The 26,129-nt window shown below is 39.7% G+C and overlaps 1 protein-coding gene across 1 annotated transcript; it reads left to right on the top strand.

The window, feature by feature from the left end:
- The first annotated feature begins 21,312 nt into the window (after positions 1-21,312).
- LOC130731613 (LOB domain-containing protein 33-like) lies at positions 21,313-23,081 on the top strand. The gene is made up of 2 exons (XM_057583891.1): positions 21,313-21,948; positions 22,425-23,081. Exons 1-2 carry the CDS (start codon positions 21,670-21,672, stop codon positions 22,806-22,808), a joined length of 663 nt encoding a protein of 220 aa, XP_057439874.1. The 5' UTR covers positions 21,313-21,669; the 3' UTR covers positions 22,809-23,081.
- Positions 23,082-26,129: the final 3,048 nt, after the last annotated feature.

Here is a 26,129-nt window from a genome sequence, read left to right as displayed (position 1 = left end):
CCTTTAACTCTGGGTCAATAAGAGCACTAATGTATGTTGGCTTCTTTTATGAGCCATCACCCAAGTCCACTTCTTCCAAAGGGTCCTGTGCTTCCATTTTCTTGGAAATGTCGATCGCTGGCTTCTCGAAACCCAATGGGCTATCATCGTAGATGCAATCCAGCCTTAAATTACGGAGATCTTCAAATTCTTCGACACTCTGCTCGTCTTCTTCCAAGCGCGTATTATCCTTATTCGTTGTTGCCTCCTCCCGAGATGTCATTTCGACAGGCAGAATTGAGACATTAGCTTCTTCAATAGCCATTTCTTTGGCCATTCTTTCGGCCTCTAAGGCCGTTCTTATTTTATTTTCGGCTGCGTAAGCCGAAATTCGAGCTATGCTCGAATTAATCATCTTTACCACTGGTTTGCCACTCAGTACTGGCATCTTTTTCTTCATCGCTGTGCCATCCACTCATGGCATCAGGTTTGCATGCTTCATTGAGGTTTAGCCCCCGGATGGGATCCAGTGTCACTGAGTACTCTGAGTATAGGTTGAAATATTGATTAGCCACTGTGTCCAAAGGAGCTATGGTGGCTAGGCTCTTCTCGAAGTTCTTCTTACCAACGTAACTTGTCTCTGCTAAGTAGTAGCTTTGATCTGCTTGTACATTTTCGACGACCCCATCAGATTTCCAAATGGATATACGTTGGTGCAAAGTCGAGGGTACTGCCCCCACGCCATGAATCCATTCTCTTCCCAGCAGCAAATTGTAATTAGCCTTTGAAGGGACCACAATGAACAGTGTGGAGCGGGCCACCGTTCCTACTGTTATGTTTAGCATGATTGCCCCCAGGGAAGAACCCGTCTTTCCTTCATAATCAGAAAGTACCATATCATGTGGGATTATATCTGCTTCAGTTTTACCCAACTTTTTGAGCATAAACCCAGGCATCAGGTTGATTGCAGCTCCCCCGTCGACAAGGACTTTATTAACTCCTTTCTCCTCGACTTTGGCCCAAACAAATAATGGTTTCAAATGGCTCTTCATCTGCTCAGTTGGCCTCTGGAAAATAGCTCTCTCATCCTCGACAGATCCTCTCTGCATCACATAATAACACAAAGGGTTGTCATCTGGTTCTTCCTCGACATAGTAATCTTCTTCGCTTTCTGTAACCTCTGAGATTCTGTCGAATTCAGCAGGTAAGATAGACACTATGCAGATGATATTGAGGTCTTCTCCATCACTGTCGTCGAAATCTTCGAGCATGTCTTCATCCTCATCCTCAACAGCCTCTTTCCCCTTTTCCTTGGCCGGGTTTGGTGGCACAGTTGTTCCTTGTTTAATGGCGTGGTCGAGCTGATTGATAATCGACGCCATACTAGGTTCATTGCGAAGGTTGTCTTCTGGCTTTATGTCCCAAAGTGAACGGAACTTGCCACCTCTTTCCCTTTCTGCTTTCCTTTTCCTCAGGAAGCGTCTGAACTGAGTTCTGGTCATTTGTTCAGGAGTATAGTAGTTCCCAGAGCCATAGGAGTAGCTTCGCGACACACGAGAATTGTTGATGTAAGAGGATCCCTGGCCCAGGTCGATTTTCTGCCACTTCTGGTGTTGTTTTGGCCTTGGGGGTGCTGGTCTGAACCATTGGTTTTTTGGCAACCCAGCATCAGGGACGTAAGTCTTGTCTTTATTTCTCGACTTCTGGCCTTTATGGCCATCGAGTTCCTGGCCTCTTTCAACCCACTCCTCATGGGGATATTTCAACCTCCTAGACACAGGCACTTTGTTCTGATAATGCCTTTTCATTTCAGAATCTTGGTAGGCTTTGGCTGCAGACTTGTCGAAAACGGCGCTGCATCGAGAGCACAGCATGACTTCTTTCTCGCCATCTTTGCTCCGGGACAGAAACTCAACAAGAGTTTCTCCGGCCTTGAGGTAAACCTCCTCTAAGCTCACCTCCTTCTCGACCTCTGGCTCTTCGACAGCAATGTTTTCCTCCTTTGCCTCTCCAAGTGTCAAGCCCAGATCTAGCTTTTCAGAAATGTCGACCATGCCAATGTAGAAAGGTTCTACATAGTTGGCCTCATCTACCTGCAACGGATCAGAGTCAATCTTCATTTGGCCTTTGGCTTTTTCATCATACTTGAGTCTTCCTGAATCCAATGCCCCCTGCACAAGATCCCTGAAACGAACACACTGTGAGGTCCAATGACCAAAAAAGTTGTGATACTTGCAGTATTTCTTCCCTTTCCTTTGTTCAGGAGAAGGAAGCTTTTGGTCTTTAGGGACCACAAGCAAACCATCAGACACAAGTATATCATAAATTGCATCACATTTGGTCACATCAAAAGTATAAGTTTTTACTGCAGGAATTGTGTTCTTGGGGCTTTCTTCCCCAAGTTTGTTTTCATATGGTTTTAATGCTTTACAAACATAAGGATCGCCTGGCTGGAGTTCAGCCAGATTGACATCATTTATGTCGACGTCTGTAGGGACTTCTCGATAAACACATGGACTTTCACACTGGGTCAGTGTCTATGTACGCTACTTTTTCCTTCTTTGGCCACTTAGTAGTCTTGGCCCTTTCTTCAGACTTTTCAGCCTTTAGTAATTCGATATGTCTCACTCTGTCTGCGAGTAGGGACATATCTCGAATATACTGAGTATCGATTTTCTTTCTAATGGAATACTCTAGACCACCAGCGGCTAAAACAACTAACTCGTGTTCAGGGACATGAGTGAAACATCGAGATTTAAGCATCCTAAACCTGTTTAGATAATCATCAATGGACTCTGCTGGCTTTCTTTTGACACTAGCCAAATCTTTCAAACTCACCTTGCACTCTCCCCTAAAGAATTGTTCATGGAAAATTCTTTCCAATTGGGCCCACGTATGGACTGACCTAGGGGCGAGGGTGGTGAACCAGGTAAATGCGTTCTTAGTTAAAGAACTCGGGAAGTACTTCATCTTTAAATTTTCATTGATGGCTAAATCCCCTGCTTCGATCTGGTACCTGGCTATGTGTTCTACAGTGGACTCTCCTGAATCCCCATAGAACTTAGTGAATTTGGGGACCTTCCAGCCTCGAGGAAGTTCTGATTCGAGAACTTCTTCTGTAAAGGCCGACACAAAATGGGGCCTATTCACGAAACCTACGTTGAAGCCATGCTGGTTCAACAATTGTTCCACTACAGCAGCAACATTTTGTTGCCCCCAGCGTTCTGGTGTCGAATTCTTTCTAGTACGCCATCAGCGTGTTCTTCCCTGTTCACCATATACACATTTTGCAATGGTGGCTGCACTATCTCGTTTCCCCTAAACAAAAGGGTTTGTCCCCATATTTTGGTGTGGTGGCGCCTGATAGCGCACAGGGGCAGGGACATGGTTAGGCAATAGGACTTAGTTAACCCCTGTTGCTGGTTGAATTTCGACTGGTGCCCCCAGGGCTGTAGCCAAACGATCCATCTGACGTGCCAAATGCTGATTATTGGCATTATTATTTTGGAGCACAGGGTTAATTAGTTCACCTATCTGACGAGATAGCATGCTAACCATTTCATGGTTACTATCATCTACTTGCTGCCTAATGGCTTGAAGTGAACCAGTGTTCATACCTGTAGACAAATAAATTTGTGAACTGGACCCAGGGATAGGGCCAGGAGGACTAACTCGACTCCCTAAATTTAGCATTGTCCCATTTGCCCCAAAGGGGGGTATGCTGAATGGAGGAACACTTTCAGGGAACGTCGAATATGTGCCTTGTATGCCTTGCATCACAGATGTAGGCATACCATAAGGCATGTCTCCTCTTGTAATAGTTGGAACAATTTGTGCCTGCACTGATGTAGATACAGGTATGTCTGCAACTGCAGAAATTGCCACGTTCTGGGTTGGCATAGTGGTGTCAGGTCCCATCCCAGTAGACACTTCTTCATTTTGTTACCGCTACTTCCCCCGGGGCTGCTCTGATTGCCCACGTTAGACCCTTGGGGGGAGGTTCTTCCTCGATTGCTTGCCATACTTACAGTCTTACCACTTCTCAGGTGCATATAAAACGTAAACCACAATCAAGGCAAGTAACAAATACCAGATATCATGCAATACACCAAACACACAAAACGCTTCTGTAAAACTTAGTTTTCACAAAAACGGTCCCACTGGGCGTGCCAATTTGTTTACACTGATTTTTGGTAAACAAATACCCTCTTAGTTCGACTAAAGGAAGTTTAGATTCAGGGTCCTTTTGAGAAAACGCTTTGCCAAAGTGTTGTGTGTGAGTGAGTGTTTTTCGACAACAACAAACAATTCAGGTGAAACTGGATTTCATTAAACGCGGGTCAATTACAAAGAAGTCAAACAAATCAAAGTAACATGAAAACTACGAGAAACGTAGAATTCGACAAGAAACTACACAAAGGAACTGGAAATTGACAAGCTTAATGCAAGAAAACTAAAATGCCGGTTCTGCAACGTACTCCTCCATCATCACGTCTTGCTCCTTGAGTCTCATTGATGCGGACATTAGAGCTTTCTGGTGAATTTTTCAGAGTTTGAGTTGGGAACCCCTTTCTCTGCTGCTGCTTCTCCTATTTATAATGTTGTTTCTTCCTCCACGTTCTTGGCGGTTTTTCTTCAACGCATGATGGCTTCGTGGGTTTGAATTTTAGCGCCTCACCCCACGTTTAGCCGGTAGCTTTGCGCACGTGACTTTAATTGGTTTGTTTGCGACGTGGGTGGCCTTGAGTTGTGGGTAACCGCCGCCATTTGTGGCATCGTGGGTATGCACACGTGTTGATAGTTGCTCACCACTTGGTAACTGCTTCCTTCGTCGAGTTTGTCGATTTGTCGAATTTTCCTTTACTTCCTTGACTTTGGGAGAGTGTTACCTGACGAGCCTCAAGCTTCATCATGGTTCTTCTTGTCGGGGAGTCATCCTCCTAACAAAGGTGTCGATAATTGTAGCGTTAGAGATCTTGGCTCAACAATTGCTCCTGAATGTTAATTTAAAAATTTCAGTTTTTTTATTATATTTTATGATCTAAAATATTCACCTTTCATTCCTTAAGTGAATAGTTAGTATATGTTGTATTGCTTCCATTGTGAAATGCTAATAATAAAATTGATCAAGTCTTTCTTTTCTACCTTTTTCTTAGTTTAGATTTTAGGATTCCTAATGATTTTCTTTGATAGGAATTAGCTTCCTATCATAGAGCAGGAAAAGATTTATGAATAAGAGATCAAAACTGTTGATGCAATGTAATATTTGTAGAGCTGAGTAAGCGGGTCGAAATTCGCGAGCCGGCCCGCGAGACCGCGCAGACTAGTACGGGTTATAGCCTGAAAAATAAATGACTACTTAACTGCGGGCCAGTGAGGGCGAAAAAGGGGTAAGAGAGACTAAAGTCTGCAGGCCGGCCCGCAGGACCGCGGATTAGTGTGGGCTATATAGCCCGGAAAATAGATGACCGCTAAATTGTGGCCCTTCCTGGGGCGGACCATCCCATGTACCCAGCTCTAAATATTTGGGACTAAAAATTCAATTTTTGAAGTTTAAGGATTCCGATTGCACCTTTGTATCAAGTAGGATACCAAAAGTACAATTAAGCTAAAATTTCAACAAGATAAATCACGTTAGCACATGAAAGGAGATTTTGATCGCAGAGAGCACACTGCTTCAGGAGATAACAATGATGATTGATGCATGATATACAAAGACAATTTCATCGTTAACCTCGAAAGCCCAAAGTTTATCATCCACTAGCTCTATAGCTCTCCCTTCTCATGCATGTCATGTCTCAAAGACAAAAAAAAGTTTCACAGCTTTGAAGTGACAGAAACCAGAAAGTCATATAGTAGTGTGAATATGGTATATATATATTGTCCCTGTTTCCCAACTCTTGTTGCACCTTCCTTTGTTTCATCAAGCTACTTTCTAAAACTGTGTGGCTGATTGTTTGTATGTGTAGTGTGTTTATGAGCTTGTATATTATTAATTTGTCTCATTCTTTTTGGACTGATTTGTCTCGAAGAGCAGAGGACTAAAATTTCTGTTAGAGTCCCACATTGGCTAGAGATGTGGCTAAGCAATTGCTTATATATGGTTGTGCAAACCTTAACTCTTAAGCTAGCTTTTGGATTGAGTTAGGCCTCCTTCACTTAAGAAGGAGGTTTTGATCCTTAGGAGCTAGCAAGGGCCGGCTCGCGAATTTCGACCCGCTTACTCAGACAAATATTACATTGCATCAACCGTTTTGATCTCTTATTCATAAATCTTTTCCTGCTCTATGATAGGAAAAAAAAGACTTAGATCAATTTTATTATTAGCATTTCACAATGGAAGCAATACAACATATACTAATTATTCACTTAAGGAATGAAAGGTGAATATTTTAAATCATAAAATATAATAAAAATCTGAAGTTTTTAAATTTACATTCAGGAGCAATATAATGAAACTAGTTATTTCTGACCCAACTAATAAAAGCTCTGTTTGAAAAAAGAGCTTATTACCACACAAAGCTGCTAGAGTAGTCAAGCTCACCTCATTAACCCCAATCATTATATTATATAAGCAATTGCTTGGCCACATCTCTAGCCAATGTAAGACTCTAACAATTTCCAATCCTAATTTAGTGTCTCATACTCTACTCTATTTCACCAGTAAAATTTTGTTATATCAAGTACAAAAATCATGGGTATGGCACATATAGACAGTTTATATTCACATAACATAATTTTATTGATGGATTAAAGAATTGAATGAGAAATCAAATGGGGTCAGAAGATTTCCGTCCCAAAAATAGACATCAGAAATAAAACATTAAAATATGAGGTATAATCTAATCTAATCATCTAATAGACCGGCCTCATACCATGGTTAATTAGTGGCCAACAACTAAACCTGAATTATGGTGGGATTATAATATGTTCACATTTAGCAACTGGCAGATAAATAAGACATTATATTAGTTGAATTAAAGTCACCATTAACAATATCCAGCCAAAAAAGCCGCAATGACTCATTAACTCTATGCTAAGAAACTAGCTTAGGTAAAGCATGCATTATGTACTCATAAAGCTATTATAGTAATCACATTTTTACAATCCCCAACAAATGATGATGATTGGGTATTCAATCACAGTCGCATTAGGAAAAAAACTTTATGAATCAAACCCTTTTGAGGCACAAAAGAGGAAATTATTTCCCTCACTGCCAATGAATATGTTGGCCATAAAAGAGACCCAGAAGAACATCCTCTAAAGGTGAGAATGTCCTTTTTTGGTTTATCAAACTATTATCTCATCCGATAGCTGAAAGCTTAATCCCCATATACTATTAAACAGTGCTCACTAAGGTGGACAATTTATATTTTAGTCTACCGATGCACTCAGAGGTGTATTTTTAACAATTTAAATCAATGTATTTTTCCCTCCATTACACTTTCCCTCCCACCCCATTCCAACCAACCATCAATCCACCACCGTCGCCATCCCAACTCCTCTCCTTCTCCAATTTGACCAGATCTACATAACAATATTGAGGGATAAGTTCTTGGGCTCCAAGAACTGCTGTTAACATATCTCCATCACCCAACCTTCATCCACCCTTAGTTACCGCAGATTAAATAAGATTTCTTATTCAAATCTTCCAATCTATTCTTGGTTGAGGTCGAAATTACTAGTTCATCTTCAAATCGAATGTTTCTTTGTTTCAATTTCTTGTTTCAGATCGGTTGAGGTCGAATTTGTTTTTGGGTCATTCAAATGTAGATCTTCGACAGGATCATCACGGAGGTTGTGCGTGGCGAATGGAGCGGGGAAGGGCGAAGGGCGCGTAAAGGTGCAGTGGCTCTGGTCGTGATGTACCAAACGCGGCATGAGCGATGTTCTGAAGAGCATAAAGGTCAAAACTGTAAGATCAAGGTTTGATCAGTGGTTGCATCTCTATGTTTTGATGATTACAATTGAGGTTTGTGATGATGAACAATTGTGGTACCCTAACGTTTGTGTTTTTTAAGTTGTGACAAACAGGTTCTGAATCTGACCCAAGCCTATTCGTTCAGAAGAAGAAGAACCAAGTGTTACTAAAAAGAGAGCTCATTAACCTACCATGTTCGTTCTGAACAGTGGCAAATACTTCAAGAGCTCTGAAGATGGAAGCTCTCAAGAAGATCTGAAGAACTCAAGTCAGTAGTTCTGAAGACCAGATGTTCCAGTGGAACGGTCCAGAAGCAGAAGACTCAAGTTCTGAAGACTTGCAAGAAGTTGGTTCTGAAGACCCAGGCTATTCTAGCTCTGACCATCAGAAGTTCTGAGGAACTTGTTCAGAAGTAGAAGTTTCATGGTCAGAAGAATCCAAGCTTCAATCTGACGATGATCAGAAGCTTCATCAACGTTCATCTGAAGCTCCTTCATCACAAGTCAACTGGTGAAAGGACAGGTCGCTATCACAGTACAACGTCGTACAAGTCTCAGTCTGTCCGCCACCTACCTTGTACAGCCTAGCAGTCTGATATTACAGAATTGCCACTCTAACGGATAAAACCCTAGCAACGGCTACATCACAAGTCTTGGAGTATATAAAGGCTGAAGAAAGAAGAAGGAGGCTAAGAAACTTTGCTGAAAATATTCAACACAAACGAACCATTCTCTTAGCATTATTTCTTCACTGTTCTTAAACATCTGAGTTTACTATTCGCTTGTTAGAAGCACTCATTGTAAACCCGAAACCTTTTACATCATATTGTAAAGTTCATCAAGAGACCAAGGTTGGTCGGATCTTGAGAGGACTGAATCAAGGCTGATTCAGTATTTAGCTAGTCTTAAGAGGATCGGTAGATCAGCTTCTTAAGAGGATACTAGTGAGAAAATCAGTGTACTGTTAGTCACTTAGCAGGTTGCAAAGTGCAGTTGTAACACTCATTGATTTTAGTGGATTGCCTTCATCAGAAGAAGGAAGAAATCACCTTCATAGGTGGACTGGATTAGCTTGAGCTTTTATCTCAAGTGAACCAGGATAAAATACTCGTGTGCTTTACTTTCTATTATTCAGCACTTAGTTTTTATCTTTGAGTTTTGAAAAAGCCAAAAGTATAACCGAGTACAAAAACTCTATTCAAACCCCCCTTTCTAGTGTTTTTCGCACCTTCAATTGGCATCAGAGCTCCGGTTCTGATTTTAACACCTAACAGTGTTCAGTGATCCAGAACCTTGTGTGAAAAACAAGCAATGACCCAAGCCAATACTTCCGCTGACAACAACAACAACAATCAACTCAGAGCACCAATCTTTGATGGTGAAAAGTTTGAGTACTGGAAAGATAGAATAGAATGTTATTTCCTTGGCACTGACCCAGATCTCTGGGATATGGTCATTGAAGGCTATACTGATCCAGTAGATGCTTCAGGAGTGAAGATCCCTCGTTCTGAAATGACTGACGCTCAGAAGAAGCGTTTCAAGGATCATCACAAGGCGAAGTCCATGCTATTCAGCTCAATATCATATATTGAGTATGAGAAGATCTCTGACAAAGAAACTGCTAAATCCATCTTTGACTCATTGGTCATGACGCATGAAGGAAATGAAGAGGTCAAGGAAACCAAGGCTCTTGCTCTCATACAACAATATGAGCAGTTTAAGATGGAATCTGGTGAAACCATTGAGGAGATGTACTCAAGGTTTCAAACTCTGATTGCTGGAATCAGAGTGCTAAACAAGGGCTACTCTACTGGTGATCATGTCAAGAAGATTATCAGAAGTTTGCCTAAAGAGTGGAGAGCTTTTGTCACTGCTCTGAAACTCTCCAGAAATTTGAACTCTTTGAAGTTAGAAGAGCTCGTGAGTCATCTCAGGAGCCATGAGATTGAACTCAAAGGAGACAAGCCTCAGAAGAAAGACAAGTCTATTGCTCTTAAGTCAAAGTCTGACAAAGCAAAAGCCTATCAGGCTGAAGAGGAAAATTCATCTGAAGAGCTATCAGATGCGTCTGATGATGAAGAGCTGTCTCTTTTCACAAAGAGGTTAAGCAAACTCTGGAAGAACAGATATAGCAAAGGCAAATGACCAAAGAAAAGTTCAGGAAGATATGAATCTTCATCTGGTCAGAAGAAATCATCTGGAAAGGAAGTCACTTGCTTCGAGTGCAAGGAATCTGGGCACTACAAGAGTGACTGTCCCAAGCTTAAGAAGGACAAGAGACCAAGAAAAGTCTTCAAAAAGAAAGCCCTCATAACCTTTGATGCAACTGATTCTGAGGAAGCTGAGTCAGAAGAAGATGAAGCTGTGGAGGCTCTAATGGCTACCACCAGCAGAGGTGCTGAAGCTTCAGAAGATTATTCAGACTCTGAAAATGATGATGAGGTATTCTCTGACTTCTCTCTATCTGAGCTAAGAACTGCTTTATCTGAAATAATGAAGAAACATGATATTTTGCTAAATAAGCATAAAGAGCTTAAAAAGAAATATGCTGCTAAAACCAGTTCTTCAGAAGTTCATGAGAAGTCAGTCTCTGAACTCATGGATGAAAACTATATTCTTGTTAATGACAATGCTGTTCTTCGTGCTAAAAATAATGTGTTAGAAGACCAACTTGCATCATCTGATGTTAAGTATGAGACAAAATATGAGAAAGCGTTTCAAAAGTTCCTTGCAAAGGGCATAGACAGAAGTCTTATGGCTTCAATGATCTATGGCATGAGCAGAAATGGGAACAGTGGCCTTGGCTACTTTCAATCCATGAAAGATGAGTCAATTCAGTCCAAACGTGAACCCTTGCATAAACATTTCGTTCCCGCTGGCACTGTCATTCCAGAAAAGGTTACACCAAAGATGGTGAAACCAAAGGGGAAGTTTAAACTTGATATGTCTAAATATTATACTCAAGTTCCTTTGCATTATCCTCCTGTTGCACCCAAAGTTCCAAGAACTTCTGGGAAAACTAACAAGAAAGGACCCAAGATGTGGGTACCTAAAGCAAAAATTATTCCTGTTGCAGACGTCTTATGCAGCTCAGTTAAGACACCTGTCATGGTACCTGGACAGTGGATGCTCGCGACACATGACGGGCACAAGGTCTATATTCCAAGAACTGACACCGCTTAAGTCAGGAGGAGACGTTGGCTTTGGAGGAAACCAGAAGGGAAAAATTATTGGAAAAGGTTTCATAGGAGATGGAAAAATTCCAGTTATCAATGATGTACTTCTGGTGGAAGGATTATTTCACAACTTGCTCTCCATAAGCCAAATTGCTGACAAAGGTTACGATGTGATCTTCAATCAAACCAGATGCAAAGCTGTTAGTCAAACAGATGGATCTGTTTTGTTTTCTGGGAAGAGGAAAAACGATATTTACAAAATCAGATCTTCTGAACTGCTATCTCAGAAGGTTAAGTGTCTCATGTCAGTTAATGATGAGCAATGGATCTGGCACAGACGTCTAGGACATGCAAGTCTCAGGAAAATTTCTCAACTTAGCAAGCTAAATCTCGTCAGAGGATTGCCTCGTCTGAAGTATTCATCAGAGGCTCTATGTGAAGCTTGTCAGAAGGGTAAATTCACCAAGAAGCCTTTTAAAGCAAAGAATGTAGTATCTACAACAAGGCCCCTTGAGCTACTTCACATTGATCTCTTTGGACCAGTGAAAACTGAATCCATTGGAGGAAAGAAGTATGGGTTAGTCATTGTAGATGATTATAGCAGGTGGACATGGGTAAAGTTCCTAAAGCACAAAGATGAAACACATACTGTGTTTACCAACTTCATTACCCAAGTTCAAAAGGAGTTTCAATCTTCCTTGATTACTGTCAGAAGTGACCATGGTGGAGAATTTGAGAACAAAGCTTTTGAAGAATTATTCAACTCTCAAGGAATCTCTCATAACTTCTCTTGTCCTCGCACTCCTCAACAAAATGGAGTAGTTGAAAGAAAGAATAGAACTCTTCAGGAGATGGCTCGCACCATGATGCAAGAATCAAGTATGGCCAAGCACTTCTGGGCAGAAGCAGTCAACACTGCATGCTACATCCAGAACAGAATCTCCATTAGACCAATTCTGGAGAAAACTCCTTATGAGCTATGCAAAGGAAGACAACCTGACATCTCTTACTTCCATCCATTCGGAAGTACTTGCTTCATGCTCAACACTAAGGAGCAATTGGGTAAATTCGATTCCAAAGCTTTAAAATGTTATTTTCTTGGTTATTCTGAAAGATCTAAAGGTTTTAGAATTTATAATATTATTCATCAAACTGTTGAGGAATCCATCCAGATTAGATTTGATGATAAGCTTGGCTCAGAAAAGTCAAAGCTGTTTGAAAGATTTGCAGATTTAAGCATTGACTGTTCAGAAGCAAATCAACCAATGAAAAGCCCAGAGGATGTTGCTCCAGAGGCAGAAGCATCTGAAGATTTTCCAACAACTTCTGATCCACTTCAGAAGAAGAAAAGAATAGTTGCTTCTCATCCAGAAGAACTGATCATTGGCAACAAAGATGCTCCCGTCAGAACCAGGTCTATGCTCAAACCTTCAGAAGAGACTCTTCTGAGTCTGAAGGGACTTGTGTCTCTCATTGAGCCGAAATCAGTTGATGAAGCTCTTGAAGACAAAAGTTGGATTCAAGCAATGCAAGAAGAGCTAGATCAGTTCACCAAGAATGATGTATGGACCTTAATGCCCAAACCCAAAGGTTTCCATGTCATAGGAACCAAGTGGGTATTCAGAAACAAGCTGAATGAAAAAGGAGAAGTAACAAGAAACAAGGCAAGACTGGTAGCTCAAGGCTACAGTCAACAAGAGGGAATTGATTACACTGAAACCTTTGCTCCTGTAGCAAGGCTTGAAGCTATAAGGCTACTGATTTCCTTCTCAGTAAATCACAACATCATTCTCCATCAGATGGATGTCAAAAGTGCCTTCCTCAATGGCTACATTTCAGAAGAAGTGTATGTCAAGCAACCTCCTGGCTTTGAAGATGACAAACACCCAGAGCATGTCTACAAGCTCAAGAAGTCACTTTATGGATTGAAGCAAGCTCCCAGAGCGTGGTATGAAAGGCTCAGCTCCTTTCTTCTACAGAATGAGTTTGTAAGGGGTAAAGGTGACAATACTCTTTTCTGCAGAACCTATAAGAATGACATTCTTATAGTTCAGATTTATGTTGATGATATCATTTTTGGTTCTGCTAATCCCTCCTTGTGCAAGGAATTTTCTAAGTTAATGCAGGCTGAATTTGAAATGAGCATGATGAGAGAACTTAAATACTTCCTGGGAATTCAAATAGATCAACGACCAGGAGTCACCTATATCCATCAGAAGAAGTACACCCTGGAACTTCTGAAGAAGTTCAACATGAGTGACTGCAACATCTCAAAGACTTCAATGCATCCAACATGCATTCTTGAGAAAGAGGAAGTTTCCTCTAAGGTTTGTCAGAAGCTCTATCGTGGAATGATAGACTCTCTTCTTTACTTAACTGCATCTAGACCTGATATATTGTTTAGTGTGCATCTCTGTGCTAGATTCCAATCAGATCCTAGAGAGACTCACTTAACTGTTGTTAAGAGGATCCTCAAATATCTGAAAGGAACTACTAACCTTGGCTTGATGTATAGAAAAACATCAGAGTATATACTTTCAGGTTTTTGTGATGCTGACTTTGCTGGAGATAGAGTGGAAAGGAAAAGCACCTCTGGAAGCTGTCATTTCCTTGGATCAAATCTTGTATCTTGGTCAAGCAAAAGACAGAACACAATTGCTCTATCAACTGCTGAAGCAGAGTATGTCTCAGCTGCCACTTGCTGTACACAAACCATATGGATGAAGAACCATCTAGAGGACTATGGATTGTCTATGAAGAAGGTTCCTATCTACTGTGACAACACAGCTGCTATTTCACTCAGCAAGAATCCTATTCTACATTCAAGAGCAAAGCATATAGAGGTAAAGTATCATTATATTCGTGATCATGTACAGAAGGGTACTCTATCATTAGAGTATGTTGATACTGACCATCAGTGGGCAGATATCTTTACTAAGCCCTTGGCAGAAGATAGGTTTTTATTTATTCTTGAAAACCTGAACATGGATTTTTGTCCAGAGTAAGGTTTTCTTCAGAACTTCTGACCAGGGTCCCTGTGAAGTCATCAGATGTTACCCCTTTCAAAAGTTACTCGATCAGAAGCACTTAACCCACTGGTTAAACTTCTGTGGTAGACAACAATACACGTGTCACTTCATTTGTGACATAGTTCCTTGAGTCGCGTGGTATATCTGCTATAATGATGATGTCTACTCTCCTCTACTATGCTATTTTCAGACTATATATTTTATAACCGTTGATTTTGCCTTTAATTTCTTAGAAAAACTGTCAACGGTTACCATTAAACCCACTATATGCACTGTCACACACGATCTCCCACTCACTTACACTTACGGTTTTGAAACTATCCGTGTGCATTGCATTCATTCATATTCCTTCCTCCAACATTTCCTCCTCTCTCTGAACCCTAAACCTCCATCTCTAAGAATCATGGGCAAATCAAGGAAACCTAAGGCGAATGTTCCTGCTTCTACCACACAAACTGCCAAAGATCAAGAGAAGCAAAGATTCGAGGAAGCACAGAAGATTCTGAATGCACCAAATGTAGTCACCTGTGCAAAGAAAGTGGAAGAACTGAGTGTGTGCTGCGAAGCAAGAGTTGATTTTGATAATCTTGCTCAACATGGGTTTGATATTAGGAACCAAATCGAGTTGCAAGGATGGTCTGGGTACTTCAACAGGCTCGTTGGTCCAATCTATCACAAATTGGTTGTCGAGTTCTGGAAGAACGCAGTTTGCAACGACTACTACGTCGTCTCCCATGTACTGGACAAGAAAATTGTGATCTCTGAAGAATCTATAGCAAAACTGCTGGGTATGGAGTTTCAGCAGGGAAAAAGGATCAAGAATGTTGAAGCAAATGTTGCTGGAATGAGGACCGTGGTCAACAAGGCGCTCTATGATAACTGGTCTTACGAGAAAACCAAGTACAACATTAAGGACTTGAAGTCTGAGATGAAGATTTGGCAAAAGATCTTCATGCACTGTATTCACCCCAGAACTGGAGGAACTGATTACCTGAATGCAACTCAGAAGGTAATCATGTACTACATTTCAACTGGTGAGCTTATACGTCTGTCATTCCTACTTTTCAATTATCTGAAGGAGTGTGTTGAGAAATCAAGGACCACAACTGGTTCTGAGAACAAAAGATTCATCTCTTACATTCCGTATGGAAGGCTGCTGTCAGACATCTTTGTCCAAAATAAGCTTGTCAAGACTCTATCAGATCTTGGACTTCACGAAGATCTGGCCATGACAGTTGGTGATGCTCTCAATGGCACAAAGTTGAAGAAAATGCAGATCATTGAGAAGATTAAAGTTGCTCCCAAAGAAGACACCTCTGACGAAGTTCGTCGGAGAAATTACCCCATTGATGACTTTCCCATTTGGTCCAAGAAGGACAATCCAGCATGCATTCTGGAATATGTAAGGATGCTCAGAAGACAAGGAGATCCTATCACCCTTACAGAATTTGTTAACACTCTTCCTGAAAGTCCTCCTAAGCTGACTACCAGGAAATCCAGGAGAGCAACAAGCAGCAAGCCCTCAGATCCTAAGGGCAAAGGGATTCTGATAGAGGAACCTGCAAAGAAGAAGGCTGCTTCCAAGACAGTGATCATCAGGGAACCATCTCCTGAAAGGCCTCTGAAGAGAACCTCAGCTCAACAACAACAAATGTCTGATTCTGAAAGCTCAGAAGACACATGGGAAGACTCCTCAAGTGAGGAGACTGAAGATGAAGACATGCCTATGGCTAAGAGACGCAAAATTATTCTCGAGGAAGAGGAAGATGAGCAGGATGACCATGAGATCATCCAGAATGTGATTCAGGGTATAAGGGAAGCTTCAGATGCTGAAGAATCCACTGATTCTGATGTTATTCCCCTAGTAAAGAGAAGGAAGCTTCCTCTGAGGGGACCACTTCAGCAGAAGGAACCAGCAGCAGAACAACCATCTGAACCAACTTCAGAAGTTCAGAGAGAAAGAAGATCTAAACGCATTTCTGATCCAGCAAGGACTGCAAGTCTCACCAGAACCTCACCCTTCAGAAGCCCCAGTAAGGTAATTACTGAAAGCATTAATTCTGAATCTGCTTTAGTAGTTATACCTGAGCAACCTCTGCCTATATCTACCTCTCTGCCTACCACAAACCAAACCAAACCAAACCTCTTCAACCTGAACCTCACCCTGAAACACAACCTCAAACACAAGCTGCACCTCAAACTACCAAATCTCCCATCCAAACAGCTACCACAGCCATCCCTTCAACTCCAATTTACACCTCTTCCCCATCCATCCCAACTGAACCAATACCCCCCTTCAATTCCTTCATTCAAGGTATTGTTCAACATGAGGCCACTCTGAGAACTTTAGTTCAACAGTTCTCTCCCAAGCCTGCATCCACTCCACACACCTTCCTCATAACCCAGACTGGTGAGATCCCTACTGAGAAAGAAAAGGAAGATGATGATGTCCAGATCCTCGAGCCGCCCTTCAATGTGAAGCCCCTTCAACAAATTGCTTCAAATTTTGAAGATCGGATTCCAGATGCTGCTGAGACTTCTTATGTATCCTTGTCCAATTACTCAGCAGTCAACTCACAGGATATGAGCTTCACTTCACCTGAGAAGACTGTCAATTCAAGGCCAGATACTATCTCTGAAGCTGAGCACATGGCTGAATCAGATCACTCAGGCTTCGAGAAGGACCATGAGATTGATTTCCCTCCTTCTGAGCACATGGATGAATCAAATGCTTCAAGCTCCAATGCTGCCAGAGCTCCTCAGCCTGTTCTGACCCTGGCCACCTCCTTCCATCCTCAGAACCTTACTCAACTCATTCAGGAGTTTTCTGAAGAGGCCACCAGAAGACTGAAATGGCTGTATCAGGTAACTGATAATCAGTTTGATGCCTCTCTTGTTGATGGTCTATGGTCTGCCTTTGAGAGATGGTCAGAAGGCAAAGGGAATGCACTTCAGAAGCAACTTAGCAGGGAAAAACGACTAAGAGTTCATGATGCATCTGAGAGGGCCTATGAGCAAAGGCAGAGAGTGCTGCACAAGGTTTGTGAACCCTTGAGAAGAGCTGTGGCTGAAAGACCATGTGTTGTCTCTGAATGTACCTCAGAAGATGCTGTGATGCTCTCAACAGAGGAAGAAGAAGAAAGCACAGATGGCATAGTCATTCTGGACGATGCAGATGCTGATGATGTTCAGAAACAAGGGCCAATTCAAGTTGATATTGCAATGTCATCAGAGGCTGAAGTTGCTCCTCATGTTCAAGCTCCAGAAGTCCCTACATCTGATCCAGCTCCATAAGTTGAAGTTCTTGCTGCCCGAATTGACAGAATTCAGAATGATTAGCAGAGGTTATTTCAGATGGTTGAGGAACAAGTTCAAAATGAGCAAAGCAAGCAAATTCAAGAGTCCTCAGGCAAAATGGAAGCAATCATGAAGTACCTCATGGACAACCTTCCCTCCTCTTCCAAGCCTTGAATTCATCATCTCTATCATGCATACATTTAATTGTTATGACTGCATTTATTTTATGCTAACTATGCTTAATTATTCTTATCTGATTCAATGCACCGTCCATTTAGTAACTCACATGCCTTTATGATTTAATCAGTTTTATGCATGATTTTCTGTTACCTTCTCTCCTTATAATCTCCGCAATCCTTCTTCTCCATCACAACGCAATTCACTTCCTTCTCATTCTCTTCATTCTCCCTTGTTCAAGAATGACTTCTGTCGACTTAATTTCTGAACTCAAGACTATGGTATTTGACCAAGTCTTTCCATGAAGTGTTAATCTCTCTTCCTCTCAGATCTCTCAAGCTCTTGAGAAGATTGAGCATCTTCTGACATGTTGGCTCACTTCTCATCAGACTCACTGTCTTCAGAACCTTCAAGATGTTCTGAATGATCTCCTCCGTCTGACCAATCGCCAGGAGGACATCGACGCTCAGCTCCAGGGTATTTGCATGCTTCTGGAATATAAGGCAGATAATCATGAAGCAGATCAAGAGGTTGTCCAGGAGAATGTTGCCTTGAAGGAAGATTTGGCTACTCAGTTAGCCTCAATTGATAAGGACATTCGTCCTCTCCACCTTCAACTTCTCTCCATGAAGAATTCTCGAGCTTTCCTGTTTGTCTAGGCTTAGTCTTCTTCTTTCCTCTCGATCCTTTGTATTTCTTCTCCATTCCGAAATAATAACATATCTTCATTGCATCATTTCCTTGTTATTGTTATTGTTAATTTTTGTTTTTCACTCTTTTTGATTATGACAAAAAGGGGGAGTACATAAATTGGTTTTGATAAATTTTTATATTACATAAAACCAGTAGAGGAGAATAAGTATCAATACTTATAGCACATAGATATTGTCAAGCGTCTCAGATAAGGAATACATTTTGAACTAATCTTGCCTCTAACGCTTTATTCCAATTATATCTAGACAAGACTCTATGTTATTATGTGAGATACGCTAAGTTCTGAAACCATAACTTCTGATGAGTATACATCTCTTCAAGCGTAAATTCTGATCACATAACCAGACTCCGAATCTAGAATCTTCACAAATTCATCAAGTCATAGATTCAGGGGGAGTCAGGAGGAGACCCTAGCTCAGAAACAGGTGCTGTCCTAGATTCAGAAAGAGCATAGCAAACTGTTACACAAGGATAAGTTTATTCTCTGATCTTTTCTCTCTTGTGTATTCAGTTTATTGTGTAAAAATTGTTCATCAAAATACTTGTTTTGTCATCATCAAAAAGGGGGAGATTGTAAGATCAAGGTTTGATCAGTGGTTGCATCTCTATGTTTTGATGATTACAATTGAGGTTTGTGATGATGAACAATTGTGGTACCCTAACGTTTGTTTTTTTTAAGTTGTGACAAACAAGTTCTGAATCTGACCCAAGCCTATTCGTTCAGAAGAAGAAGAACCAAGGGTTACTAAAAAGAGAGCTCATTAACCTACCATGTTCGTTCTGAACAGTGACAAATACTTCAGAAGCTCTGAAGATGGAAGCTCTCAAGAAGATCTGAAGAACTCAAGTCAGTAGTTCTGAAGACCAGATGTTCCAGTGGAACGGTCCAGAAGCAGAAGACTCAAGTTCTGAAGACTTGCAAGAAGTTGGTTCTGAAGACCCAGGCTATTCTAGCTCTGACCATCAGAAGTTCTGAGGAACTTGTTCAGAAGCAGAAGTTGTATGGTCAGAAGAATCCAAGCTTCAATCTGACGATGATCAGAAGCTTCATCAACGTTCATCTGAAGCTCCTTCATCACAAGTCAACTGGTGAAAGGACAGGTCGCTATCACAGTACAACGTCGTACAAGTCTCAGTCTGTCCGCCACCTACCTTGTACAGCCTAGCAGTCTGATATTACAGAATTGCCACTCTAACGGATAAAACCCTAGCAACGGCTACATCACAAGTCTTGGAGTATATAAAGGCTGAAGAAAGAAGAAAGAGGCTAAGAAACTTTGCTGAAAATATTCAACACAAACGAACCATTCTCTTAGCATTATTTCTTCACTGTTCTTAAACATCTGAGTTTACTATTCGCTTGTTAGAAGCACTCATTGTAAACCCGAAACCTTTTACATCATATTGTAAAGTTCATCAAGAGACCAAGGTTGGTCGGATCTTGAGAGGACTGAATCAAGGCTGATTCAGTATTTAGCTAGTCTTAAGAGGATCGGTAGATCAGCTTCTTAAGAGGATACTAGTGAGAAAATCAGTGTACTGTTAGTCACTTAGCAGGTTGCAAAGTGCAGTTGTAACACTCATTGATTTTAGTGGATTGCCTTCATCAGAAGAAGGAAGAAATCACCTTCACAGGTGGACTGGATTAGCTTGAGCTTTTATCTCAAGTGAACCAGGATAAAATACTCGTGTGCTTTACTTTCTATTATTCAGCACTTAGTTTTTATCTTTGAGTTTTGAAAAAGCCAAAAGTATAACCGAGTACAAAAACTCTATTCAAACCCCCCCTTTCTAGTGTTTTTCGCACCTTCAAAAACGGTGTTGATCTGGTCCCATAACAGTGCAAGTTACATTAACGATGACGTTTTAGAGGAGCCATATGGTGGTCCGGGGTTCCGATGTTGATGAATCTGATGGCAAAAATGGTGCTTTGGTACAGGGCCGACCCAACACTAAATGAGGCCTAAAGCAAACTTTAAATTGAGGCATTTTTTTGACTTAGTAAAAAAAAATTTGAGGCATTTTTCACTTAGTAAAAAGAATATTTTTTGGGAGGCCTAAAGCGCTTGGTTGGGTGGCTTTACCCTTGGGCCGGCCCTGCTTTGGTGTGTTAAATTTGTTGGCTAGTTTGATGGGAGGTGGTCACAGCTTGTTGGTGAGGCAGGGTTCTTGAAGGGTGCAGGTTGAATGGGGCAATTGAAGGAGGCATAGTTTGGGGTAGTTATGGAGGTCTTTTTTTATGGTCGTTATGGAGGTCTTGATGATGGAGGCTAGTGGTTGAATGGGGGTTCGATAGGAAGGGAAAGGTACTGAGAGAAGGGTCACTTTACATTTTTACCCTTTTAGTATTCAATAAATTCTAACCGTCCAACTAAATAATATTTCAAGATTCTAAAATCCAATGGTTCTTAATTATGGTGCATTGGTTGACCAAAATATGAATGGTCCACCCTACTAGGCACCCTATTAAACACTAAAATATGGATCCTCCGAATTGTTTTTCCATACACATGGATTCAAAGATTGAACACAATACCACACGTCTAAATGACCCATGATAAAGTTTGGGTTAAATAACCCATCATCCAATCACATTGGAGATAAGTGAGTTGGAATTTCTATATTTTATTTATTAATTTATTTCCAACTCATTTATCTCCAATGTGATTGGATGATGGGTTATTTAACTCAAACTTTATCATGGGTTATTTAGACAACCTCTTAAAAGTATACACAAATGTGGTTGCTAACACTATTTCTATAAGTCTCAGATGCCGCATAAGATTTAACAACTCACGTAGATTTTACTCTAATGGTGATTCTTAAATTTTTTCCATAAACAACTCATATATTTATGTTTTTATATTTCAATTTAATGCAAAAGAGAGACTGAATTGTGAATATGTGAGAGAATTTTTTTTAATAAAGAACTTTAAAGAATTGGCTAAGCAATTGTTGTTTTTTTTTTTACGACGGAAATATAAATTGCACCACCAGAAATCGATCCATGAACCTCCTCCTACCCAATCATATGTCCCAAGCTCCTACCACTTGAGCTATCCTACGGGGACATTGTTGAAGCAACTATTACTTAATTTTAAGCAGCAAACAACTCCACACAAACGTGCTTTAATGGAAAAAAAAAAAAAAAACCCCATCACTTAATCTTAAGAACTGGTGTAAAAACTTGAAAAAATGCTCTAAGAGACCTGTGCTTTTTCCACTTTAACCAAGACTTTATTAGTAAAGGTGGGAATGTCCTTGAACACAACAAAAGTACTCACATGTACACTCCCAGGTGGTGGCTATAAAGTGTTAGAACCTCATACTCTCTCCTTAGACCAAACTAGTACTACTCTTATTGCACTATTGACACAATGACAGGGCCTGGCTCATCATGTGGAGCATGCAAGTTCCTCAGGAGAAAGTGTGCAAGTGATTGTGTTTTTGCTCCTTACTTCTCCTATGACCAGGCTGCAACCCATTTTGCAGCGGTGCATAAGGTTTATGGTGCCAGTAATGTATCCAGGCTACTTTCACATCTTCCAATCCAGAGTAGAAGTGATGCTGCCATCACCATTTCTTATGAAGCCTTGGCTCGTATGCAGGATCCTATATATGGCTGTGTTGCTCATATCTACGCATTGCATCAACAGGTTATTTAAATTCTATGCTGTACCTGATATATCACACAATAATATGTAACAGGGCATCTCTGTTACCATCTTTTACAAGTGTTAGAATTGATTCTTCCACCAGATCAATATCTTTTGTGTTTGGATGTTTCTTTCATAATTGATTCTAGTTCTAAAATTAAGTCTACGACGAAGCTATAAATCTTAGTTTCTGCCGTAGACATAGTATTTGAGACAGAACCACAAGTAATCGAACAACCCCCAAGAGAAAACTTCTTTAGTAGAATAGTATTCAGATATTGCATTTCCCCGTCTGAGCACAAACTCAACCATACACATAATCATTTTTCTCACATAAATGTATGTAAATATAAATCTCTTCAAATTAATTTTAACAAAATCAATTATATCCACAATTTATTCTGATGATGTTTGTCAAAACATGCAATAAATAAGTCTTGTGTTTCCTATATAACTTTTAAACATGCTGTGTGCAGATTGCTAGCTTGCAAGAGGAAATAGATAATTTACTTGGAAGTCAAATAGCAAATTCATTTGTCAGTAGTGTTGATTGTGGCGGTGTCCAAGTACCAGTGAATTTGAACAGTGAAATACAGTATCTTCTGCAGCATGATCATGCTACAATAAGGACACCATATCATCAAAATCAACTAGCTAATTTTCTTTCATCACAAGAAGGAAGTGCCTCAGTAGTATACCAAAGTGTAAACTCACAGATGGAAACAGAGCTTCCTCCTAATGCACATGCACTACAAGAGCCTTTATTTGGTGATTTCAACTCCAATCCATTTGAGAAGTTCCTATCAGGAATTGACCAAGAGGTCTTCGTGCACCACCCCTGGTTCAAACATAATGGATAGACATAAAGAATTAGGTACATGTTTAGGTAATGGAAGTTCCGATCAGGAATGTTAAATATGTTGCTAGACCTGGCTCAGTGCATGCATGTTTAGGTACATAATAGATTTTCAGATTGAATGAAGAATTGATTCTAGGAGAAGCCATTTCTAGTTGCTTTTGTGGTAGTGAACTTAATTCTGGAAGATTTGAACGGAAATCAAAACATGTTGCGCATGATTATGATTGCTGGAAAATTAACTTTTGTATGATGTGTATTTTACAATATAATTAAGTTCGTAGGTAAGAGTTTTGAAACTGCTCATGAAGTTCCTAGGTAAGATTTGTAACTGTATATGTAAGATTAAAATATGCTACTCGCGCAATCATTTCAATTAAAAAAAGACAAAATCACTGTAGAATGTTTAGCAAATCAACGGATATAAATTGAGTTGTAAAGGTTTGTAACTAAAGTGATTGGAATTTGGGAAAATCATTACTATGTAAAATTAATAATTAATTAGTTTCAATCGTCTTTTCTTTTTGGACTAATATGCTGGCTGCTTTGGCATTTGGTATGAAGGGAATGTAATGAACGGGAAAAAAGAAGGGTTTGTCTCGGGTGGAAACATGGGACATGGTGAATGGATGGATCAAGAAACTTTTATAGCCAATCTTTTAGCAATGGGTTGGGACTATAAAGTTTAAGTGGATGTATAACCCATGCTAAGTGGCCTAAGAGCATCTCCAATGCTAGTTCTTAGTTTTTAGCACTATTCATGTGGTCTCGTACTGCCACATGTGCTTAAACAATTCTTTTGCAAATTTTGCTTCAACCATGAGTTCTTAGTTAGCATTATTCATCCGGTCCAACAATACCATTATATTAATTTTTTATTTTCATATAATTTTGATTTAAATTGAAATGCTAATTCAATATTTAAATTAAATGAATGAGAGAGAAAAAAATAATTTTTTATACTAAGAACTCAAAAAGTAAAACTTCTTAGAGCATCTCCAATTCAAGATTCTTAATTCTTATTTCTGAGTTAAGTACTAAGAACTGAGTTCTTAACCATTGGAGAGAATGACGTGAAGATCTTAGTTCTTAAAAATAAGAACTCAGTTCTTATATAAGGAGTTTTACTTTTGAGTTCTTAGCATAAAAAAATATTATTTCACTCATCCAGTGTTTTAAAACTCGGCTCGGTCATCGACTCGGTCGGGGTACCGAGTCATTGAGTCACTGGTCGAACCAGTGGGTCACTGATTCGATTGCTTGACTCGGTGTATTTTAAAAAAAATAAAAAATTAATAATATACTAGCTAAGACTAATTATTAACTCCATACTCTAAATTTAAACTCATTCCCATCACACAAGTACCTAATTAAAATACCAACAAGAAATATTTAACTACAACAAAATATTACATATAAGTTTAAAGTATCAATTAAAAATAGGTTCTACATTTTTTAATAATAGTAAAAAGCATACAAATAACTTATTTTAAATTATAGTTATTAAATATTTACATTAAAATAAATGACACAAGTAAATATTGTCACTTTTGGAATTGTGATTTTAGTTTTATGATAAACAATACTTATCTATATTTTTCAAAAGATTTTATAGTGTTTTTTTTTCGTAAAAGAGATTTTGTTATACTGTTATTGCTACTAATTTATTCATTTTTTATTTTATATATATAATTAGTTGTAATAACTATACCAAACCAGATTTCAAAAAAAAAAATTATACCAAACCAGTTGTCTAGCTTAGTGGTGGATTTCCTTGCTTTCTTCCTCCAAGGAACGGGCTCGAATCCTGGCCAGGTTCCCTTTTTAATATTTTTAAAGAATAAATAGTTGTTGCAAAAAAAAAACTGGTGACTCACCGGTTCAATTAAAAGCCGGCCGAGTCACCGGTTTAATCATTAAACCGGCCGAGCCGTACCGGTTCCCACCAGTTTGACTGCATAACCGATCCGTTATGAGGTTCGGACCGGCCAGGTGACCGAGTCCCGGTTCAACCGGTCGGACTGGCCGGTCCGAGCAAAATTGCTTGAGAGTTGTTTAAGCATATGTGGCAATACGGGCCCACATGAATAGTGCTAAGAACTAAGAATTAAGAACTAGCATTGGAGATGCTCTTAGTTCTTAACTCAAAAATAAGAACTAAGAACCTTGCATTGGAAATGCTCTAATAGTACTATTTATAGAAATTCAAGTAAAAAGTGAGTGTATTTTTTAAACCACTTATCTTAAAAACTATTTTTTAAAACCATTTTAAACACTATTGGTTTACCTATGATTCATTGGTGTGATTGAGTGAAACATTTACCTATATCATGGTGTGATTGAGTATTCCCTGATGGATTGATGGTAGTTGATTACAACCCTATTGAGTTTCATAATAGATAAGCACTTGTATCATTGTTGTGAATTTTATTGTGGGCATCATACTTTTATTCCGGATAATTTCTTCAATTTTTTAGAAATATTGCAATCGAAGCTTTTGAAAATTTATACATCCATGCTTGATGACAGTCAATACATTTTGTTTGAGAATAAAGAAAGTGTTAGTTGGGGTTGATAAGTGTTAAGTTTACTTATTTTTAAATATCATTCTAGACACTTATGTGACATGTGACATTCAATAGTACATTGTTTTAACCATCAATTGAGTACTTTAGTAAATTTACAATTTTAGTAAAGAATATATGTAAATTTAACTCTAATTCCTAATTTTTTTTATGTAGGTCTGAAGCTCAAAGAAAAGCAAGAAGATCTAAGCATAAAAATACTAAGGAAACCCACTTTTAAAGAAATGATCTCGTTCTAGTGAGATTTGCCTCGCTTAAGCGAGGTTAAAGTGATTAAATAATTTGAAAAGAGCCTTTTCGCTAAGTGAAAATCTTAAAACTCACTCAAGCCAGCAAGGAAACCCAAGCTGGAAGCAAGGTCTCGCTAAGTGATCAAAGCTCTCTCAAGCAAGCCAAGGGTTCTAAAAAGCTTATATAAGGCCAAAAACTCGAATTCATGGCACTTCTTCACATCTCTTGCATATTTAGACATTTAGAAAATGGAAAAATACTTAAGAGCTTGAAGTGGAAGATTTGGAGGCATAGTCAAGGCATCCCAACGTTTCAGCTCTTCATAGGTTAGCTTTGTATGTAGTGTGGCTTCGGATCCATCAGAGACACCAAAGATTTCTCCTTCTATGGATAACCCTTCAATTTTGCCGGAGGCCTATTTCTCTTATGGTGTTTTGACAAGAGTTAAGCGCATTTTTTATTGTAGGGAATGAGGTTAGAGTGGTTTTCAGTGCTATGGAGAGGAGGTC

This window comes from Lotus japonicus, chromosome 1 (assembly GCF_012489685.1).
Source record: "Lotus japonicus ecotype B-129 chromosome 1, LjGifu_v1.2".
Taxonomy (NCBI): domain Eukaryota; kingdom Viridiplantae; phylum Streptophyta; class Magnoliopsida; order Fabales; family Fabaceae; genus Lotus; species Lotus japonicus.
The sequence above is the reverse complement of the archived record's forward strand: the minus strand, read 5'-3'. Positions and strand labels throughout refer to the sequence as shown.